The sequence below is a fragment of the Aphis gossypii genome, chromosome 1 (genome assembly GCF_020184175.1).
Source record: "Aphis gossypii isolate Hap1 chromosome 1, ASM2018417v2, whole genome shotgun sequence".
Lineage (NCBI taxonomy): Eukaryota > Metazoa > Arthropoda > Insecta > Hemiptera > Aphididae > Aphis > Aphis gossypii.
Window position 1 is genome coordinate 83,343,873 of NC_065530.1, and position 24,422 is coordinate 83,368,294.

The window sequence follows — 24,422 nt, forward strand, 5'->3', positions numbered from 1 at the left end:
GTCGCCTACAAAGTATATACTATATAATAAAGTAAACTAAATTCGAATGATATTGCCGTATTTAAAATATTGAAAATAGTCTTGAATATAAAATACCTAATATGGTATTGCATGTTTAGCTATTATACACGTATAGCACGCAGTTTTAATATATTATCATTAAATTGATTTAAAAATTCACAAATAAATCGAAGTTAGACGATATAACGGTCGTATAAATATATTTTATTTATATTTTTAATAATAAAACGGAAACTTGTGTTATTATTTTTTCCCTTTTTTAGTGAAAATAAAGCTTTGACGGCCACCATACAACTTGCGGTACAGTGCATGAATGAATGAATGAAATCTATAACAATCTTAAATAAAAACTTATTCAAGCTGTTTGGTTATAAATATGAAATGATATGTACGTTAATTTAATATTTTAATTTGGCGTTTAGAAATATAATATTCATGTAGGTACATAAAAAAAAACTATGACCTATATTTAACTATAATTTACTCATTGGTCGGATACTCAAATATATTATATGTGTATAATACTAGTATACTGTATTACCAAACTTGCGATATAATAGGATTGTTAAAAAATAAATTTAGAACAACTATATCTGAAACAGTGTGCATGTGTATAAAAACATATTTATTGCTACGATTGCTGACATTTTTTGAAACATATAATGTGCATAGAGTACAATATGATCACATAGTGTAAGTACAGTCGCTTGGTTTTCTCTTGTGCCAAAACTATATCGAACTGTTTTTACGTTTTCTCGTGCCAAAATAAAAAAAGAATAAAAAAAAAAAAATTCTAGATTACGGTAAGACAAATCATAATGGATATTAGCAGATTTTTATTTTATTATGATATAATACCTATATCTTATTTATTACGGTATTTATTTTGCTGATATTTCAATATTTGACAAAACACATAACCAGATAACTATTTTGGGTTTTTAGCAAGGTAATTAATATATAAGTCAACAATATTTGTCAACTTTAAAATCATTAATTACCTTAATTTTTAACCTTTATCGTTGAGTTAATACAAAATAATTTATTGTTCTAGGTAGGTAAGCCATATCAAAAATTGAATAATTACTCTAAATACCGTAAAAGAATAAAAATAAGTCCATAGTTTAAATAAATAATATTTTAAAAATATCAATGGTTATATTAAATTTCATAATTATTATACAATATACGTATATGTTTAAAATCCCCACGAAAATATTTTTAAAATATAATAAAACAATGTATTATTTAAATAAGTAATTTCGTTTAAATATAACTTAAAATGTCTAAAAAAAATAATATACTTTATAAATAAAACCGATTTTTCATAAGAATTCCTTTATTCCTAATTTTTTTCTTTGATTAATTTGAAAATTATTGAAATTGTTGACCCTCAAAGTACCAACTAAACCGAAGTTTATCCAGAGACCTCTCAAAGTTGAATGTTTAATCATTTTCACTAATCCGAAAGGCAATGACAGGCGCTAAAAAAGAATTGTAAAGTAAAACCAATATTTATACTGCTCCACTTAAAATTTAGACTTTAATACTTAACATGTTAATATTATATTTCATAAATCATGATTATTTGTGATATAATATTATAATACCATGTGTAAAATATGTTGTATAACTATAAGTACCTATAGGTATTTTACTATAATTTATATAGTTTTCATGACTTCATGTATTATATGCCTACTCTATACTGCATAGTCTACACCAATGTTTCCTAACCTTTTTTTACTCAATGCCCTTTTTAGATTTTAAAAATATCACACCACCCCCCTCCCCCAATTAATTTTTTAAACATAATTATGTAATTACATTTGGTATTTTCAATTAGTTTTTATGCAGTTAGACATTTTATTGCAATCAGTTATAAACAATAAAAATGTAAATTATAGATAAACGCCCCCCCCCTTAGCGCCCCCTTTAAAATAAAAAATACCCACAAGGGGGTGATAGTAACGTACGTTGGGAATAAATGATCTACACAAAGCATTTTATGTAATTTATTAATGTGTATAATAATTAAGTGTTAAAAGTTATGTTATTTTTTATTATATTGTACAATAGTTGTCTAGCATTTAAAGTTTAAACATTTTAAACTCTAAACGAATGTTATTGATTTTTATTTCCATTTATGTACCTACCTATAGTTTTATTATTAATTTTTTTATTCTTTGTTAAACCAACGTCAATGGGAGATCTGCAATAACACAACTACTATCCCATCACTGCTGCCACGATTCATATTTTTAAATGAACTACCTAACTTAACATTTTGAGTCTATTTACTTAACATTGATAAAAGTATTTTTTTAGATGATAATGTGTAATACGGTATAGAGTTTCGTTCATCTGGACTTTGTGGAACCGGACCCTATCCGAATCGCCGAAAGTCCGGATTCAACAGAATTAGCTTTAAAACATTTGTAAATAAGTTTCAGATACTTAAAACATTTAAAATCGATGAATTGTTATAGAAATAAACATGTTGATAGTTTTTACAAATTGTAAAAATGAATTCATGTACAATCGAAATTACAATAAGCTTGAAAATGATTAACAATTTGTTGTTTTGTGGTACTTTACGCCATTCCGGATTGGTGGATTAACAGAATGTCCAGATTATCCGGATAAACCAGACTTTACTGTACAGTGTACATGTACTAAAATACAGCATTATAGTATTACCTATATGGCTATATAGTTAGTTATTTACGCCTTATGACGATTATCATAATATTTATGAATGAAATGTAGTTTTACATTTCAAATTGTGAATTAAAAAACTAAAAGGGCATTTCATTCATAAACAGTAGGTAGGTATTATACAATAGTAACTAATTAATAATAAATTACTAAAATTTGGTATACACTACAATATTATGTTTCAAAAGTCGATTTCGTTGCTATCATTAATTAGTTATATTATTATTTATTTATTATTATTATGTAAGAAATAATAATATACCTTATTATTATATTGCTTGTATTTATTTCATTAATATAATATCTATTACGTAATTTTCATACCTGTAATGTTCATTGGCTATATTATTGATTCACGTCCGTGTAGCATCCTTTATACACACTCGATCGATTTCAGCCGACGTCATCGCTTAACGCGTTTTCCATTTGACCGATTCATAAGCGCATATCACGCCCACTATAGGGAGATGTCACAGCGAAACATCTTGCCACAATTACGCGAATTATATTATGCTATTATAATACCTGCCGAAACGTGATTTGTGGACTTGTGATAAGTAGTCGATAGTCGATGATCGTGATTGTATAACACGATAACTGATATCCCCTGCAGTTAAATATTAAATTTATTATAAAATATATACGGGATTGATTCACCAATCATTCACACTCCTATTTTTTCTCTTTATAACTCTCGAAACTCTGATTTTTGAAATTGTTAAGTAAATATAGGTACTCAAGAATCATATTTTAATTGATATATAGACTTGTTCAACATTTAAGGACAGTGTCTGGTGAATTGTAATAAATTACAAAATATATTTTAATCCATTGTTTTTTTTTTTTTAAACTGGAAACTGCTGAACAAATGATTTTTGAATGTTGATGCACCAATTCAAATTTAACTTTAAGCACTGTGGGTAATATTATAGTCCTACAAGGTATACTAAATCTTGAGATATAATGATTTGAAAATTGTATAAATTTACTAACATTTTATAATTTCTAAAAATAATTAGAGAATACGGTAATATAATAAACTTTATGTATTTGATTTACCTATGATACTTTTACGTTAAATAATTAAACGGCTATATAATACCTCAGAAACTGATCGTTCGAATTTTGAAACTAAACCTAACCCTTAAACGTGGCCTACGACTGAAGTTTAAAATATTTACGAGAAAAGTTCAAACAGCAAAGATTTTAAAAGCAGTGGCCATGTAGTAGGCACATTATATTCGATACAGGTATTGTAGATTCTTTCATATCTTATAGATATATTATGTTATAGCTAAATAGTTAATATTATATTATAGTTAATTATACAAATGCTTGAATATGCTTATACATCTCCTCAAAACTTACTCTACACGCGGAGTTATTTAAAATTAATATTGTAGATAGGTAGATTATTGCACGAAATTATCTCATCGTCATTATCCAGTCAATCTATATTATTGCAGTCTACGGTGCATTGTGGATGATTGAAAAATAAACAAAAATCAAGGTTCATCAGAAAAATTCCATTAAATAAAATATAATAACAAACATCAAACCGTGTAAGCACTTATTATAATATATTTTTCGTTTTTTTTTCTTTATGCCACCACCGTTAAATGTGCATTACTTCATATTTAGAATCTTTAAATTTTTTTTCATACCATATTATACAAATACACGTTTATTCTACTGTATTGGAGACACATCCGCGAGCCGACGCTCTTTATTACACATAGCGGCCCGCCGCCGCCGACAAAGGACTAGATCGGAGAACGATATCCATTAAACATCTGGTGTTTTAATTCTTTGAACCAGTGTGAAAATACACTATCGGTTTGTACTTACGTTTTTATTGACAAGCACTATATTATACGCATAGAATTATATTTTGAGTTGTTGTGTTCAATTATAAATTCATGAATATAGGAACAACGGGATCGGAAGTAAGGAATATAACACCCGCGTAAATTTCACATTGATGTATAGTTATGTATATATATATATTATAATATATACTATTATTTACACGCACTGTCGCATTACGCTGGTCACAGGTGTTTATACAACTTACTTTTGTAGTTTTGTAGACAAATTGTTGTACTACGCCTGCGTACTATATAATATAGATACTAGGTAGTAGGTACGATCAAAATAAATACGCAAAACTAATAGTTATTACAGTAATGATAATGGTGTATTTGATAGATTTTCCTTTTAGTTAAAATATTTCAAACTCTGTTAACAATATAATATTAATAGTATACCTGCAATGATAATAATAATTATAATCATGATGAATTATATATATATATATTACGAATTACCATAAATAAATTGACTTAGCTTAACTTACAAATTATGTAGCATGTTAATTGATAGGGTTTCCAAAACATTTGAATTGACAACCACTTCAAATTTAAATACCTGGGCATTAAAGTAAGTTGTACGATTACTTATACAATATAGTACGGTATAATATTATTATATGATCTAAAACTATCTCGCTCGATACGTTTGAAAATTTTTAATTTACAAACTTGAATAATTGTTGTACATCGTGAGTCTACCGCAGTTAGGTGTATATTATTCATCTCTTGATTTTCTAATAGTTTGTATTTGGTAATTTAACGACCGCGATAAAGCTGAGACAAGATTTCAGTATACCTACGCGTTTTAAAGTTATATTTTAATTATTTCTCTCGGTTGATATTATTAATAACATTAAGACGGGTACCCAAACTTGAGCTTATTTTTAAATACTGTTTTTTTTTTGTAACGGTTCGTAAATTTGAAAAAATGAACTAATTATCCAAGTAGACGTGTATAAATACTTTCTCATCATAAAACAACGTATTTTATTCCATACATTTCTACTGGGCCCTTTTCTATCACAACTTAACGGCTTTACCCAATTTCATACACAAATTACATTCTAACTATTTATCAGTATGTATGTATATATATGGTATTGACGTATTGTAATATTGTACCTACATCATTATAAAATTCTGGTTTAAACGAATAATAATATTGTTCACATAAAAAATCTGCTCAAAAATATTTTTTAACAATTGGACCGACCTAAAATATAGTTTATATCTAGGATATACTATATAATAAATATATGTATACATATTTATGTATGTATGTATGTAGTATATAGCATTGACCTTTATAGTATAATATTTATGTGTAATATCACTATATACATATCGAGCGGAAGAGTTTGAGTGGTCTAATACATTTGGAAGACTTTAAAATAAAAACAATAATGAATTGACTAATATTAATTAACATTGGTACTAAAACTAACATATTCTATTGTACGAACAAAATAATAACAAAATAATTAGACATTTAAAATATAATATAGTTAACGGGTAAAATATGATTAATATAATATATATTTAAAACAGTATTTCCGAATAATATGATATATATATTCGTATGCAGAATATTTACGTGCCTGTGGTGTATATAATATATATATATATATATATATATGCGTATAGTACGAAATTAAAACGATTTGTAAATTTTAAATATCTTATTATCTTTTCCTATAAAATATTTTCTACCTTTATTAGATGTATTGTAATAACCCATTTGAAATGTATAGAAGAATATCGTTAATTTAGTGCGCACTTAGGTAAAAAACATGGACTTGTTGTAAATATTACATAAAATCAGGAATAGGATACGTGTATAATTAATTATATATTTTTTCTAATAATTGTTTGTTTAAATATGGTATAAGTTTTTCGTAAATATATTTAAAACTGTAACAAAATAAATAACGGTTTTCAGTGGTAATTTTAAGCTCATCGGTTTTTGGGTAAATCGTAATGTACTTAATTTTTTTTTTTTTTTTGTTTGAATAAAAACAACAAAAATAACTCACTATTGTCACGTTCGATAAGAAATTCCGGATGTTCTGAAAAATATAAAACATTATTGTTTCAAACGTTTAAAATCGGATACTCGATAATTTATGAAGTTAACAAAATATCTATGGATTTAAATTTAAATTACGTGTCTACTAGACGGATGTACACTAATTATAGACAGCGATGTATGTTAAAAAGTATCGTTCAAAACATAGTCAGTTTTAAGGAGTAGTAATTTTGACGTCATCCGTAATACCATCGTATTCCGTCCTCTCGATCCAGTTCCATTTTTAAAAAAATGTTCGACTAAATATAATTTCGAATATTAATGATGTAAAGTGTTTGGGAAGGGTAACGTAAAATAAGCAATCAAAATTAAAAAAAAAATTTCGGGGACCTTTATTCCACGAATTCAGTCAGATATCATGCGAGTTCTTTAGAATTGCGCATGTATATGGTCCCAGTTCCATATTATGTAATATTATCACGTCCTTTTATATCCATTCCACATAATAAATTGTTTTGATTTATGTATATAATATATATATATATATATATAAATATACTAATATACCTTATAGGTAAAGAAATAATAATTTAAATAAATAGGTAATAATAAAGAATTAAAATTAAAAAAAAAAAAAAAAAAAATATCGTTTTTGATAATTTTTTTGTATCTATAGACGAATATTTTTAGGATGGTAGGCCATTAGTTATCTATTATGGGACGGGTACTGTTGGTATAACACCATTTCCCGCAGTATTGTCTTTACTATTTATAACAGCATTGGGAGATGCCGGCGTGTTGTCATCCAGGAACAGTGGATTTTTCACTTCCATTTCTCCTGCCTGAAACACGAACGCGTACATCCATCATGTTTAATATTTTATGAGAAACACTTAAAAATTAAATACGTTTAATAATTAAAGATAGATAATAGTATAATATTAAAGTACATTCAATTGCGTTTTTTTCTATTAAACTATACTATAAAAATAACGTACTGGTGCTAATCCCGGACATTCGTAAACTGTATAATCGCCTTCTTCGTTATCGTCATCGCTGTCTGGGTCGCTGACTGAGCCGCATCGACTTTCTTTGACCGTACTGTTCCTGCGAAGCAAACGATTATTTTGTTTTAATAGTTATAGTATTATTTCATTCGTAAGTTCGTGACGCACGAGATGATCGCATTTCCTAGTGTTATTCCGATAACAAACGATATGGTAGATTTGACAAAAAGATAATAAAGACAAATACATTTTTATTTTTTACCTTGCGGGCATTTTATTTCGATTATAAAAATAATAAGCTTTGTGTTTGATTTGTTTTTTGCTCGGAAAATGTTGGAACACTTGAAACCAATAACAAAATAATAATTTTTTCCAAATTGTAAAAATATATAAATTTACTGTTTCATTCGTTTTAAACTTATTCGATTGGTTTTAACGCTGCAATAAGCTATAACGGAGTTTGTGAAATTGAAGGTTTACATTGATTTAATTTTCAATAAAGTATTCGTGTATACTATATGTATATTACATATTTAGTCCATTATTATTTAAATAAATTGTATACTGTAAACATTGCATAACATCAAAGGGTCCGATGTTGGAAAGTTGGTTCGCATTAACTTATAGGTTGAACTAAACGATCAAATAAACATAAGAAACTCAGCTGGGACTTGAGATTTCGTATACGATTAACCGATATGGAGTGTTGACCGACGACGCACTAAACGATTTATACTGCGTATTTGTTAACTATTAAACTATATCATATATTTTGTGCAATATTATGGCATATTTACTGTGTGTTAAATCAAACAATATTTGTAATTCAAATGTAGATATTACCGATAATATTCAATCATGTATTATATTAAAAATTGAAGTACGTTTTATTTGCTTAGAATTTCTTTTTTCTCAGCAATGCCAAGAATTTTATACCTGCATCGATGGTATTTTTACTCACGTTTCCATTGCTATGATCTGTTGTTTCTGGTGTTGATAATGATACATTTGGGCGGACTGTGCCAAGCGCCGGTCACCAGTAGGTGACATATCTTTGTTGGGTCCAGTGATACCGTAGGCCGGGTACTCTATATCCGCAGCTGCCTTGCTATTCTTTTGCATTCTGAAATTTTATACAAAAAAATGTGATAGGTTACAATCGTATGAGGTCGGATCTTTAGTGTCAGGAAACACAAACCTGTAACATGCTATGGACGATATAAGCAGGACAACCAGGACAGCTAAACCGACGCCAGCAGCTTTAGCTGGAATACAAAAATCGAAAAATTATATGTTTAGCTGTTGATAAAATATGTGTTCCTATGTATCTATATAATAAACAGATCAACATAATAAGATATAATTCTAACGAACAAAAACGTATAAAAGGTATGTTTAGAGCGTCTATTTTCCATTAGAGCTTAAAGGGATACATATAATAATGATAAAAACCTACTTAATAATTAAAATATCACTTCAAAACATTACATTGTCTATTATAAATGCATTTGAACATTTTTAAATCAATATACGTACAAATCAAATCTGTAAATACATCCATTTAAAAATATATTACATATTTTATGTATTCAATTTTGAAAATGTGTTATATTCAATGTTGGTTATTGAATGGATATGTAACTTGTTTGTGTTTACCTAATAACCCAAAGACCATAATTACATATAAACGTAATATTTAGTATTAAGTAAGGATTTATAATGCAGTAGAAATGATTCAGGTATAATATCATTTATCTTGTAGAGTATAATCTGTCAAACTTTACCGCTGTCGAAAGGTCTCTATAAAACATATAGAGATACGTGCATTATATAGATGGTACATAATAATATAGAATATCGGTGAAGCATCATTTTCCAATATAAACATATCATTTTATGACACTCATAAGTCTTAAGTATCAAAAACGTATTGAAAAACTAAAAAATACATTAAAGACTAAAGAGTGTTGTTTTTCATGGGTCTCGCGTGCATATCAGATTTGTTAAGATTAATAATTAGCTTTAATCTAACTGTTCGACTTTTTTTAAAAGACACCTTGTTAATTAATTGTTGATTCGCTAGTACCTATTAATATTTTATATTTATTAATCTGTGAATACACTAAATAAATTACCGTAAGTTTAAACTAGGTATAAATTTGTGTATTTTTATGTCAACGAAAACGTTTACTTATCTATATTTATATCAACCATAAATTTAGTTTGTATTTTTATTTCTAAATAATTTTTTATACTATATTGTTTAAAGTATAAAAATTAATTATGTATATTAATATTCAATACAGTTGTTTAAAACTAACCATAATTTTAGACTAATTATAGAATAATTTGAACATAAATCACATTTAACGTTATATCTACCTAACTACGTAGTTATGAATATACCCACCTTATGTAAACTTTCTAGTTTCTATCAATACAATAATAATTTAAAATGGATTAAAAATTATTTTTGCTTACAAATGTCTGTTCAAAATCGCTAAATTATTTATTACACAGATGCACATCGCCGCAACTACCGAGAGTTTAACTAATCTAGCTAAATACTTAAATGCTATACATCCCCACTTCTTAGATGAACATTAGATTGCATTTTGGAATGAGGGGAGGAGGCTATCATTATCCTAAGTAAAGTAGCTCACAACTAGATTACTATAAACATGGTTCTCTGATGTACTAAATTTCTAATTGTTGGAGAGGAGAGAAGGTGAACTTTATGCCACCAGAAGCCCACTGAAGCCCATTCCTCCTACTCTTCATATACACACTCTCATAAAATTAGTTACACCTTTCAGGATCTACTGGATAAGATTTCAAAACGGTTTTACGTGCAAATCTGTGATTCCACTGATATGACGTTAGCGAATTGCGTGTAATCGTGACTGTAAATAGTATGCTGTACATTCTTATATTTTAATATAATTATAGAAAAACCTACAACAATAGAAAAATATTTAATAAATTTTAAGATCGTGTACACTTTCAGTCTTTTTCATAACACAATAAATTGTTAATTATACACGAATTTTCATAATTTTATACCTTCTTATTAAAGTTAGGTATATCGCATACAATATATGTGATTGCAGACGCATTGTACTGGTGTTTCTTAAAATATTTAAAATAATTATTATATTATAATTATTTATAATTATATTAGGAGAATTATTTTAAGTTATATAAATTTGGCAATATATTTAAAACTAAATTGTAATACTTAGTAAGGTACTTAGTAAGCAAACATAACTTGTATAAAAATCAATTAATTTAATTGATGTCAAATACAACACATATCCGAAAATATGAGTTTATAGTTTATATTAATTTTTACAATCAAATACAGATTTATTTAACAAAATATATATTTTGGGGGTTTAAAAAATATTGTAGTTTTAAGAATTATATTGTATATGTATCCTTTTAATAAACTAGTGTTATAAAACATTATATTTCACAAAAATACCCTAATTCAATTTAAAATACGTGCATTTAAGAACATACGATATACCTATATTCCGTTTTGCTCTAATTATACTACTCTTATATATGACTAATGATATCACGAGTGAACGAAATGAGATTTCCCGTTGCCATTAAACCATTAAAGCAAACTTTTTACTTATTCAATTAACTATAAAGATAAATTTGCATATATTCACTGCACAGTGCACTTTAAAACTATTAGTGCCTTCCCAAAAATTTAAAACATTTCTTAAGTTGGTATGTTTCAGATATATGTTTTTATAAAGTGATTAAAATCATGAATTGTAGGTTTTTTTGTGGAAACAGAGTTATTTGTTACCTGACCAAAAGTATATACCTATATACGTTTTGTATGTAAGGCGATCAGTAGAAAAACCTAACATGTATACAATTTAAGCGTTACTAGATAATAATAATGCTTTAAAAAATAATTTTAAAAAGTAATTGTATGAGAGACTTAAGCTACTCACTGGACTTAATCAATATTTTGATATCAACTATCGTACACGTTAGGTAGAGCGAAAGCTTTATATAATTTAAAAATTTCATTTATGCACAGAAATTATTATGTTCTTTATATCTTGTGAATATATCATTGACTATATAGTATAGTTATTAATATTACTTACATTATCAAATATTTGTATTGCCATTATGTATTATGTAATATTAAATTTGTATTAACATCTATAATGAAAATATAACTACATTTTTTATGAACACGGACATTAATATTATATTTTTAATCTTTTTCTAAAAACATGAAAAATGACTTCCTATTTTGAAATTTTGTTCTCGTGCATATTATGTTCTTTGTTTGAATTTGATTGATATGTTTGCAAAATTTTTTTAACATATAATTTCTATATTAATAGGTCAATGTTTGTTTCAAGAAGTTGGAAAAATATTTTCTCAGCCCCTTTGAGATTAATACAAGCTGTTTTTATTGGAATTTAAATAGAAGAGTTGAGCATAAACAAGACACATTTAAATGAGTTATCATACATTTTGACAACACATTGAAAATTCAGACGTAAAATAACATTTCACTTTAATGATTTTCTATGTTTTGTTATAATTCAAAAAACAACCATACAAAATTAATATTATATTACACAATTACCTACTAGTTACCTTTTTTATCCACATTGAAATTTTCAAAATATTTAGGTTAAATTCAAGCTATAAATAGGAATTTGAAGTCTTTTAATATTTTAAACAACTGATAAAAAAATGTTTAGAATTGGTAAAAAAGCTTGAAATTTGAATTAAAAAACCATACAAATGTTGTTGTTTTAGAATATTAAAATTATAGAAAATACATATTGTATTATACTATTTAATTTATATAATTGTTTGAAATTCAAATTTTAATAAAATCAAAAAAAAAAAATTAATTTAACAATTTTTAGTTGAAAATATGTATGTATGCATAGTGCATACTCTGTAGTTTGCAGAATTAAAAATTTAGTACGAATCTTTCAATAAATTTTTCCTATAATACACATAAACTAAAAGTAATAAAAATAAATATGAACAATATTAGTATAGACGTTTGAAATTAAAGTATCTTCGAAATTGGATTAAATAAGAAAATGAAGATTTTAGTTATCTTTTTGTCATTAAAAGAATATTCGTAATAATAATAAATTCATAAAACTTGTAACTTTGAACTTAATATAAATTATTATTTACTATCAATGATTAATTTTTGAAAAAACTTGTATACATTACAATACCCTACACTCAGAATAGTTTTTATACACAATATTATATTATTAAATTAAAATTTAATAAATCCATTACTAGGCCCCACTCAATTACGAGATACATATTTATTAATTTACTATGACGAAATATATAATACATTGTATATTTGATTGTATTCTAGTAGCAATTAATATGAAAATTAAAATTGTTGCCATTTGTTGCTTTTAGTAAATTATTTATGCAATTACTAACTGTCACAATAATCTGTTTAGCTATAAAAACTATAATTCCACAATTCACAGATATGTTAATATTGAATAAATATTTATGATTAATTACTTATTTGACTAAAAAAAAAATAATAATTATCCATTTAAATATATAATGTATTATTTTATTTAAACATAATTTATATTAAGTTTAGCCGTTACATTATAGGGTGACTATAATTTCATGATAGAAGTATATTAATACAGTACTATTTAGAAATCAAAAATACTTCTTTTTTACAAGATTTTTGAAAACTTATTTGATTGTATCTGTTATTATATTTTAGTGTTTTAAAATATAAGTTGCATTTGAATTTCAAGTAGAAGAAATAATTTTTTAAGAGCATTTTGTAATTTTTGGTTTGAAAATGTGATTTTTAGACAATTCTAAAATTCGAAATAGGTTAAATTAATTGATTTTATAAAGTATTATTTAACTAAATATTTTTTTTTATTATAATTTACTTTTATGTCTAATAAGTCTAATAATATTACAAATTTAAACTAGTTTATTCTTCAGTTTTTCACTGAGGTTAGAGGAAGCATTTATTACAATACCTGGTTTCTTTATCTTGTATTTATTTTTTATTATCAGTTTAAAAGGAATACTATAAAAAGTTACGAGTATTATTACTGCCGATAATCAAATACATTATATATACTTATCTATGATCAGATACAAAACCATGAATAAAATTAAACATACCAAAGAAATAGTAATCATCTTGGCTGAACTTTGAATGAGTCGAAAATGGTATGACGTGCATAAAAGTACTCTGCGGTAAATCCATAGATACTTCACTGCTACTCATGTTCTCCGTTGTGACCTTAGATGTAACATATCCGCTTGATCCATGCAACGAATTATCTTGTACTTCACTGCTTTTGGTACTTAGTTTTTTATGATATCTATGGAGACCATGACCATGATCTGGTGGTACCAAATTACTGGAAAAATCTTAACCACAAACAATACGTGTTACAAAAAATCATTAATAATAAATAAAATAGTAAAATTAATTTGCTGTGTATTTAATTAAATAATATTATATAAAGGATTTCATACTGATACTGTTCTAATTAAATATAATAATATTATGATAAATATATGATAATTATTATTCATTACAAAGCGTATCGTTGCACAAAATATATATATACATTCATAAATAATTATAACAATAATTTTAAAAACACGGAAAAATAATTGCATGCATTTAATATAAATCAAAATATATAATATAATAGTGCCAAACCACAGATCATAATAACGAATCGTTAATAAAATGTTTATTAACTATAGTTTCCATCTGAAAATAGGTAATACTGTCCGAGGTTGACTAACATGTCATTTTAGAGTTGCTTTATCTACCACAAAGACAGTAAGTGCACCATTCAATTTAATACATTTAATTTAGAGGCCATACTATTAACAAGTACTACATTACTCATGTAACATAAAGCAATATAATTTACCTATTATAGTAACAAAATATAATATTATATAAAATCTAAATTATATAGTCACTGGAAGTTAAGGATTTCAATAATCATAACTGTGACTTAATAGTGATCTACAAAAAGTGATAAAAAAAAATACTGTACTGATACGATATCATGCACGAAGAGAGAAAATAATATAAAACTACTACTCGAAAGCTATCCACCACCAACTACCTGTTTGATGGTAACGTCGATCGTTTGGCAATACAGCGAATGGTATTTCCTGATTGCCTGTATTTATTTCAGGTAGATTTGATGCCAGGTCGTATGTGAACGACTGTTTATTATCGTCTATCTGATCGAGGGGAATCGGATACGAGTCCTGAAGATTATTCCGCATCCTATAGCTTTGATCCTTGATAATTTTTGCCAACTGATCGATTATAAACTCTTTTTCGTCTACACATAATATATACATACATAAAAACATTAACCCAACATTTATTACAATAAGAATTTTGGTGTTAGGTACTGTAAAATATACACTTTTAATACACTCATTACATATATAATATACATTAATACATTATACATAATACATATAGCTGAAAATTATATACACACAAAATATTTTCTAATGATTGCCATATGTTAAAAAATCACTCAGTATATATTATCATAGTTATCACATTTTTTGCGTACTCAACCGGATGTAGATATATACAGACAACTTTACTGATAAAAAATACGTGTTACCCTGGAGCCGTATCACCTATGACCATATATAACGACCGAAAAAATATTGTTAAATAAAAGTGACAATAATAAACAATAACCTTCGTTTTTTATTTTATTATTTTGTAAATAATATACATAAAATAATTAATCCTTGCCAATATTATTTCTCAGTTTTGCAATATTTGGCTTGCATTATTGATCATATCTGTGTACACAGCTGCAGTCAAAAAGACCCGATGACTACATTATTTTTCAGTCATATAGCAATGGTTCTAGGTGAACATACGATAGTCGATAATAATATTGTATTTTTATATCACTATACACTGAGTATATAGTATACCTACTCAAATATTCAGATAATCAGTATTATTCAAGTAAAATTAGCAAATTTCATAAAATTACCTTCGGGTTGTTAAATTAAAAAAATTATCTCGTAAAAATTATATTAAATTAAACACAATTACAAAACGAATTAATAATAGTAGTATACTCTAGATGCCTTAAAAGAGTTTCAACTTTTTAAGGTTAAAAATTTATCATGTATTAATAAAAAAACAATTAATTTTTTCTTGATTAGGATTTTTGGATTTTGATTAACTAAATACTTTTTATACATTTGATTTCAATATTTTCACAACTACATAAACATATATAAATATAATAAATATTATGTGATCTAATATAATGAATTTTTATTTTAATATTATTCCAACATTTAAGTTTTATGAATGATGTATATATAGATTTTTTTGTACCCATAAATCATTTTTAGTAGTCAAAGTGAAAATGTTATTAATATTAAAAGTTTAAAATGTTACTTATAATGCATTACTAAATGATAATTTTGTGTTTATGGTGAGTAGTAACAAAACAATATTAATTATTTATTATGAAACACACATCGTATTATATAAATATATGTAAATTTTATATAATTTGAACTATATTTACTATTATTTACATTTATATTATTATCTATATTTTGTGATCCCTAAATATCATGTCTGTAAATTGGTTTTATTAATTTTTATTATCGATTTACGTTAACGTCTTGAAGAGATTTTTTTTAATAGAAATATTTTGATTCTAAAAGTAGTATGTACAGTATTATGTTTTGTAACTTTAGATAACATTCAACTATAAACAAATGAGCAGCGGTTACCCAGATTCGAAGAAATAACTTTCAACAACATGCGTACAATATTATAATAATTAATGATTTAAAAATCAAAAAAAAATATTACTTTTTATTTCTATAGACAAACACATAATTTTATTTATTAAAAACAAAACAGAAACCTACAAATTATATTTTCCTAAAAGACTTCAAAAATCTCATAAAATGTGTATTTTCCAAAAACATTTTAGGTTATTAAAATCTATAACATGTAATATGAGATATAAATACATAAAATAATGACAATAATATCAAATATAATTATTGTGTGTGTTATACAAATCTTGTTACTAGATTACAACTTACAAGTTATTAATTTGATGAAATAAAAACAAAAAACAGTTGATAAGAATGAATTTTAAAAAGATATATATTATGTACCTACCTGCTTGAATATAATTAAAAAAAACTTGATAATTTAAATAATTAACAGAAAACAATGTGTATCTACTCTATTCGTACACGATTTAAAATGAATTTCAAGGCAATTTCTTTCTTTTACGAGTTGACAGAATAATTTTTTGAATATTTTAACTTTTTAGACGATTTATAGACATGTGACAACTACATTTTTTTTAGACTTTTGAAGTTGATGTACTTATACAAATATTATTTGTAGGTGTTTAAAACATATAATATTACTATTATCATGATTTTAACATACAATGATGTTTTCAAATTCAACATTTTCGGCAAAAATTTATTCAGTCTAATGTTTAGGGTATTCATAAAACAATTAGTTAGATCTTAGATACTTTAATTTCATTACTAAGATTATTAAAAATACACTTAATAACGTATGCAGACAGACCGTCATCGGTTAGAACCGTTTTCCGTTATATTTTGACATTGAATTCAAATTTAACAAAAGCACATTATAATGTCTAATTCTCAATGGCAAGGTACACTCGACACCTACATCAGAGCGGTTATACTTATTTTCCCCCCTTTTTAATTACTAATTGTTATATTGTTGGAATACGATTAGGTAATAACAAAGCATTATTTCATAATATAATTTATATCTTGTATAAATATACATACTTTATATGAATATTAAAGAGTTGATTATCGATGTCATCAAATACATACTTGCGATTTTTAAATAAGCACCTAATTCAAATTTGTATTAAAATGTGTAGTTTTATTGTGTTTGTAGTCTTTATTGTTGTATACACATTTCATTACTAAACACCTGCCGTTACATTTCTCATTTCCATAAGTTACAACCAGTGAGTGACACTGACAGTCGCGAACTATACTTACTCCTATACGTTAAGTCATGAAAATGATTATACTATTTTAGATATTGGTATACTTTTACTATTAATCTTGCTTGCATGGTGAATAATCAATAAATTAAAAATTATTTAAGCGAATAGCCGAGTTTAGCTTAAATTGTTTAAGAATACTTAATTTCAGTTTCATCTTTCATCAAATAATATTTGTAAGTTTACCTATCACCAAATATTTACTTATATATAACAATATAGTATGATAAGCACATATTTTACTTAAAATATTATACGGGTAATATAATATATATTTTATTATATTTATTATAATTATTAGGTAATCATATAACATTGTGTGATAATAATAAACTACAAAACTGATACGTTTATATTTCAAAATCAAAATTTATATTACATTAAGTAAAATCATATGCTTATTGTATATTGTATGTCTATAAGTCTTAATATAAACAATAATTAAATATGAAGGTGAACAGAAAAATTAAGTTATTTCCGATAAATACAATCAAAACATTACATATAACTTTTCAACGAGTTTAGTTTTCAGTACAAAAACTTTTAATTTTAACAAATAAAAATATTAAATTCTTACAATAATTTAAAAAATAATTTAATTAGTTTGATATTTCTATTAATACTATGAAAATTCTAAAATAGAACATGAATTTAATAATCAAAATCTGCTAGATATACCTAATATACCTACAATCTAAAGATTGTTATATTATTACCAATATGGCTGTAAATATTAACACTTATTAACAGTTATTGTTTTTCCTCACATTATAGATAATGTAGTAACAACAAAAATATTAATCCATTTTATTTATAAAGAGACAATTTTCATGAGATTTTTGAAAATATATTGGTGTTATTTTTATAATTAAGAGTAAGTAACTTTTTTTAATAGACGTTATTTTTAAAACTTTAAGATAAGTACTTAATAAAATTGCCCCATATTATTGTTTGTAACAGATACAACAATATATAATATATATTATATATAAATACAAGTTGTATCTACCTGGATGTATAACAAAATAAATGAACTAAAAAAATGTCAAAATGTATATAACCACACACTAATAATATAATCTATGTTATTTTTAATCAATATTTTTTATGAAATTTATTACTATATGTATAATAATGATAATTCTTAACAATTTTATTAAAAATAAATAATAATAATAATGATTAAAAATACTATTATTATAGCTATACACTTATCAGTTATTTACGCTTGTATATATATTTTCAGAGCTTTACATTCATCAGTATATAGATTTTGATTGATTTAATTACAAGTATAAATAAAACTAAAAAACATTTAATTGTTCATACCTAGTATTAAGACGTTAAATAATAAAGTTATTGATTTACTCACTACTGTACAAATAATAAATGTATTCAGTATATAAAAAAAACGTTTGGTGGTAACTATAATAAATATGAATTATTTTTAATATAATGTGATCTAAGATTTATTTTATACTAAAAAACATTTCATAATACGATAGTTAAAATGGTTAAAATTATTTTTCAAGGCGACCGCACCAATACACTAGGTATAGTTGAGTGATAATCAATAATAATTATTATACTTTATTTTTGTAAAGTGGATCACTACGTAAAACTGTATAACGTAAAAATGGCTTAATTATGTTTATTTTCCTGATTTAAAATCTGTACAATACAGTTAATTAAAAACAACATTCATCATTCGTAAATATTCAATTTTTTTTTCTCCTCAATTACTAATAAGTAATTATACTATACTATACTATAATATAATAATGTAACAGGTATAGGTACTGGTAAAATGTAAATTTTTTATCATTATAACCTTATTCAAAATTACTTAAAAAATAAATATTGAGAAAGTTAAACATTTATTGTAATACGATTAGGTAATGATGATCTATGAATTGGATACCAATACAAAATATAAATAAATTATTTGTATTTATGCTTTAGATGTTAAAAGTCTAAGTGGTGTTTTTTATTAAGATAAGTCAATTTAAATCTACAGTTATAAGCTAGGTTTAACCCTTTAAAAGTAAAGACATTTAGAAGAAATATATTTCACAGATTTATCTAAAATGTGTTTGTGTTTTGTTTAAAACATTCTTTTTGAAGTTTGTGAATAATACACAATAATAAACCTTTTTAGTTTGAAGTTTCGGTGCTCGATATCGAGTTTCAAACTGACCTATTAATATTAACTATTATAGTACTATTATTTACAATAAATGAATCTTTTGAAATCTATAAGTATCAGTGAGTTACAGGAATGTGTAATTTTAAAAGTGCCAAATGTACAAACATTTGAACTATTCATGAAAGTAATATCTACAGTTAGGATTAAAGTTTCTACTATATACGAGACATAAAAGATTATTAACTTATTATTGAATTCAAGAGCACAATACGTTATATTATGCTTCAAAAACTTTGAGTTTTAAATTACTATTAGTTTCCTTCCTAAAAGAAAAAATATGGATAATATTGAAGTAAACAATATTTTTCCAAGAAAAAAATCCCTATTGTTTTGATTTAAGTATTATAAAAAAAAGTGTTCCTACTACATAAAGTCATTGATTTAAAATTTTAAATCTGGAAAACAAAAAAGTATCTCAATGTGAATTTATATTCTATGTTTACACTAAAAGTTAATATTTAATACTCTATATTAGAGAAAAATTAGTAGTTTATTTTTGAAAATTAAATATTCGTAAGTATTAAATATTAATATAATGGCCCTGAGTATATTTTTAATATTTGGACAGTTATTTTCAATTGAATTCACAGCTGCTTACGATGATATATAATTTAGAAGTTTCGTCGATTCTGATAGACCTTTTTAGCTAGGGTAAAAGATAAATCGATTCCACTAGTTCAGTTGGTCTAAAAACAACCTATCTATTCTATACCAACTGAACAGGGTAAAAATTAATCTCTCTGAACAAAAATTATAGTTCCATTTTATTTACATAGAAATATTATAAATTATATTATATTATGCAATATATAGTTATATTTGAAATACTTGTATACACATCTTGTTTTATAGAGTTTTTGTATGATGTATTTACTGTGATCGATAATTGATAATAATCTAACATAAAGAACGACGAATAAAACGGTAGTTAATATAATTATATGTATATTATTATCTGCTTTAGATACATTCGCTTGCGTTATTATTTCCAAAAATATTAATTACAAAATTAAGTCAAGTATAAATGTATTTTTTAAAAGTTAGAAAGAAGTATGATAATCACAGATTCGCAGATATATTTTAATAGGTGGCAGAATCGATAGATTCTCATAATTTTAATATTACAACAAACAATTATTAATATAAATAAGACTAGGTACCTATATAAGAGTTTAATCAAAATTATAATATTATCTTTAGTACTATACACTTTATAATATATTATATATTAGTCCAGTTTAAATTGAACATAATAATGTCTAACGATTTAATGTTATGCACTTATGTATATTGAAATAATTAGAACATAATATAGAATCATAATAATAAGTGGATCGTTTATTTTCTTTTTGGAGTATAGTTTATACTTGTCGTATATTGTCAAGAAATTGCAAAGAAGTGATTTTGAAGATATAATTTAGATTTATGATAATTGTAAATCAATGGTAATAAAATGATTAATATATTTGTACTACAGAGCATAGTATATAGTAGTTATGTGAGGTTAGAATAATGTTAGATGATTAAAAGCTTTGTACAAGCAATTTCGAATGTAAGCTTTCAAATATAGTATTAAGTAAATATACATTTTACTGTAAATTATGATAATAAACTCTAGACTTATTTAATTAAAATAATTACGCATATTTTTTTCAACATGCAAAAATTACCTATAAATCATTTTTAAATAATTAATTTTCAATGACTAAAACTAAAGAGCCTAAATAATATATTATATATTTTGTAGGCTTTCTAGCTAAAATTTTACTATAATATCATGGATCACAATCAAAAAAGAAACCTTATTTTTATGAAATTCATCCACCGAACAATCAATTTAACGTCCAATGAATGAATATAATACTCGTATATTAGTTTGTAGTTGTATACCAACATTTTTTCACGACAAAATAAGTAGTGAAGTTAGGTTGATATATTGTATATACGAGATTATAGGTACATTTGTTTACTCTTTAGTATTGCACTGATAGTATTTTTTATAATGCAATTTATTTTTTCATATCACATAAAATCCAAATAAATAGTGACTATAGATCTACTAGTATGCTAAACTGTACAGGCAAATTAGTACCTAAATCTAACTAAATTATATTTACTGCAATTTCAGGAAATATAATATGCTCAAGTACTATAATTATTACTTATCGTATAGTGTATTATTACTAAATAATAAATATAATACTATACAAAGCCAGAAATGTAATTGAAATACCTAGAGGATTACACTTGAATTTTGAAAAGAAGATACCTTTTGTGATAGTCAAAATTGTAATATATGAGCTATTTTAAAAGTAAATTGAGACCATTGTTAATAATTTATGAACAATTTACGTTTATGTGAACTACACACGAACATTTTTTAATCCATCTGTGTACTGTGTTGCTATTAGCTGCTACCTATGGTGTTTATTGGTCGTTTGACGCGCAATTTATAATATATAATATAGTACCTATATACCTATTATTATGGTTATCGTGTACACGAATAAGTTGGAATAACGTTATGTCTTAAATGTATACTGCACGCACAATAATATTATTGTTGTTTCCTTCTATTTTGTATTTTCTGCGCAGTCGTTATGACGTATATTATACACTTAAATATTCATATATATTTCATTTTAAGTATCTACATATACATTATAGGTTTTTAACATTAATTTGATATGTACGATTCGCACGGTACTTGGTAAATATGGACTATAAGAGGTCTGTGCGGTAAATCCAATATTTATGTTTCCTAATGCCTCAAGTTTAATACAGATATACAAACGTTAGCAAAATAACATCATAGTATCATTAAAAGTAACGGGCTTAAACGTAGAGTCCTATATCGCTGTACGGCGTGCATACTATCGTAAATCTCTACATTGGTAACGAGACTGATGTTTATATTTGTACCATCTGTTTCGGATACACTTAAATATACAATATTCCAATTATGATTGAATATATAGAGTAAAGATAAAATAAAAAGTGTTGTGACATGAGTCCAAAATCTATAAATAAAATATGTTGCTCACCCCTCCCCCCATCATTATAAATGGATACATAGTAATACATTAAAATGTATAAGAATGTTTTTTTTTATTTTTGTCGAAAATGTAGGTATTATGTCCAAAGGAATATTTTTCACAGATTTCAATATCACGAATTCGCGATAACGTAAGCACACTATGTCACTGCTATTATCGGAATTTAAGCAACGAATGAGGCGAATTAACGCTACGCCAACATACCATATTGTAAGTCTGCGCGCCAACCGAACAAGACGGCCGTACGAGACTTGATGGTTAATAGAATAATTATATTATTACTATGGATGATATTCAACGATCGCACGATGGCCTAAGGGGAACACGGTATCCACGCAGGGAAACAGGTGGCGATAAAACATCATTATTTCGACCGGAGCGGTGGCGGCGGCGGCGGCGGTGGCGACTTCTGCACGAAAGGAGCACAACAAGTGGCGAACGTCGAAATAATGGCGCGACGACGACGTGCGCGTTAAAATAAGTATTGCAATATTATTACGTTTCGTGTAAAACGGGCAAGTCCGATAATATGTCACGGCTTAAACATTAGAATACGGTGTACAGACAAATCATGACGTACGCTATAATCATAGCGAAATATATTGTACTTAAGTACAGGTAAAACGATTTACCCTGCGACGTAGGGAGGTGGCTAAAACACGATAATATAAATATAATATTATTAGGTATTATTATCATAATAAATTATCACTGACGATAGATCGTGATCGATATAGAGTAAAATATTATGATATTTTCGTGTGGGTAAATTGGGTGCGAAGGACGAATAGTATAAGAGAGCTGACGATGATATCGACTTACCGTCTTGATACGTCTGACCGTAAGGCGGCGGTATGGCGGCGGACGTCTTGTGAAACTCGCCGAAAAACGTACAGGAACACGCGACAAACAGGACGACGTCGATCGTACGAAACGCGTACACGGCCGACATGATTGCGGCGGCGGCGGCGGCGAATTTGTGACGGCGGACGTCGTGTGACCGTCGGCGGTCGGCGCGCAGCTGTTACTGAACGCTGTGGCTACTGCGTGCGTGTGTGTCGCCGCCGCGGTGTCGTTGTCGCCCGTCGCGCCGTCGCCGCCGAGCGCGCAAATAATAATAAAAACAATACGCCGCCGCGGACGAGGATAGAGAGGCGTTGGCGGCCGAACGGGCGCGCAAACGCGAACGCCGCCGCGGGTTTTCCCCGTCGCCGGTCGCGAATCGATAAAAAGTCCGCGGGACTATGTGCTATACACACGCGTATATACTTCTACCTGCACCCCTACCCTACCCCTCGTCTATATACACGTATATACATAATATTATTATGTGTACTTATATATATGTATATGATGAGTACGTATATATATATGCCCCCGCAAAGTCGGCGGCTGCAGTATA

The 24,422-nt window shown here is 26.2% G+C and overlaps 1 protein-coding gene across 9 annotated transcripts; it reads right to left on the bottom strand.

Moving 5' to 3' along the window:
• Positions 1 to 4,911: 4,911 nt before the first annotated feature.
• Positions 4,912 to 24,112, bottom strand: LOC114131118 (neural proliferation differentiation and control protein 1). 9 transcript variants are annotated; one of them, XR_007603150.1, is made up of 10 exons: positions 23,843 to 24,112; positions 14,804 to 15,028; positions 13,833 to 14,084; positions 8,842 to 8,908; positions 8,605 to 8,766; positions 7,635 to 7,743; positions 7,403 to 7,478; positions 6,644 to 6,676; positions 5,096 to 5,166; positions 4,912 to 5,006 (listed from the first exon to the last, which is right to left on the bottom strand). XR_007603150.1 is itself a non-coding variant. In XM_027996367.2 (9 exons), exons 1-9 carry the CDS (start codon positions 23,970 to 23,972, stop codon positions 5,159 to 5,161), a joined length of 1,062 nt encoding a protein of 353 aa, XP_027852168.1. In that variant the 5' UTR covers positions 23,973 to 24,112; the 3' UTR covers positions 4,912 to 5,158. The 9 variants fall into 9 exon arrangements, 5 of the variants coding, with proteins under 5 accessions (XP_027852168.1, XP_050053206.1, XP_027852235.1 ...); XR_007603148.1 differs by having other exon boundaries at positions 5,096 to 6,676; XR_007603151.1 differs by lacking the exon at positions 6,644 to 6,676 and having other exon boundaries at positions 23,843 to 24,111.
• Positions 24,113 to 24,422: the final 310 nt, after the last annotated feature.

Excerpts from the sequence above, each read along its gene's own strand:
- LOC114131118 (XM_050197249.1), bottom strand. The coding sequence starts at position 23,972 with ATGTCGGCCGTGTACGCGTTTCGTACGATCGACGTCGTCCTGTTTGTC. Across the intron at positions 15,029-23,842 it reads CGGTCAGACGTATCAAGACG|ACGAAAAAGAGTTTATAATC; the intron begins GTAAGTCGATAT and ends TATTATGTGTAG. Across the intron at positions 6,677-7,402 it reads TCCCAATGCTGTTATAAATA|AACATCCGGAATTTCTTATC; the intron begins GTAAAGACAATA and ends TATATTTTTCAG.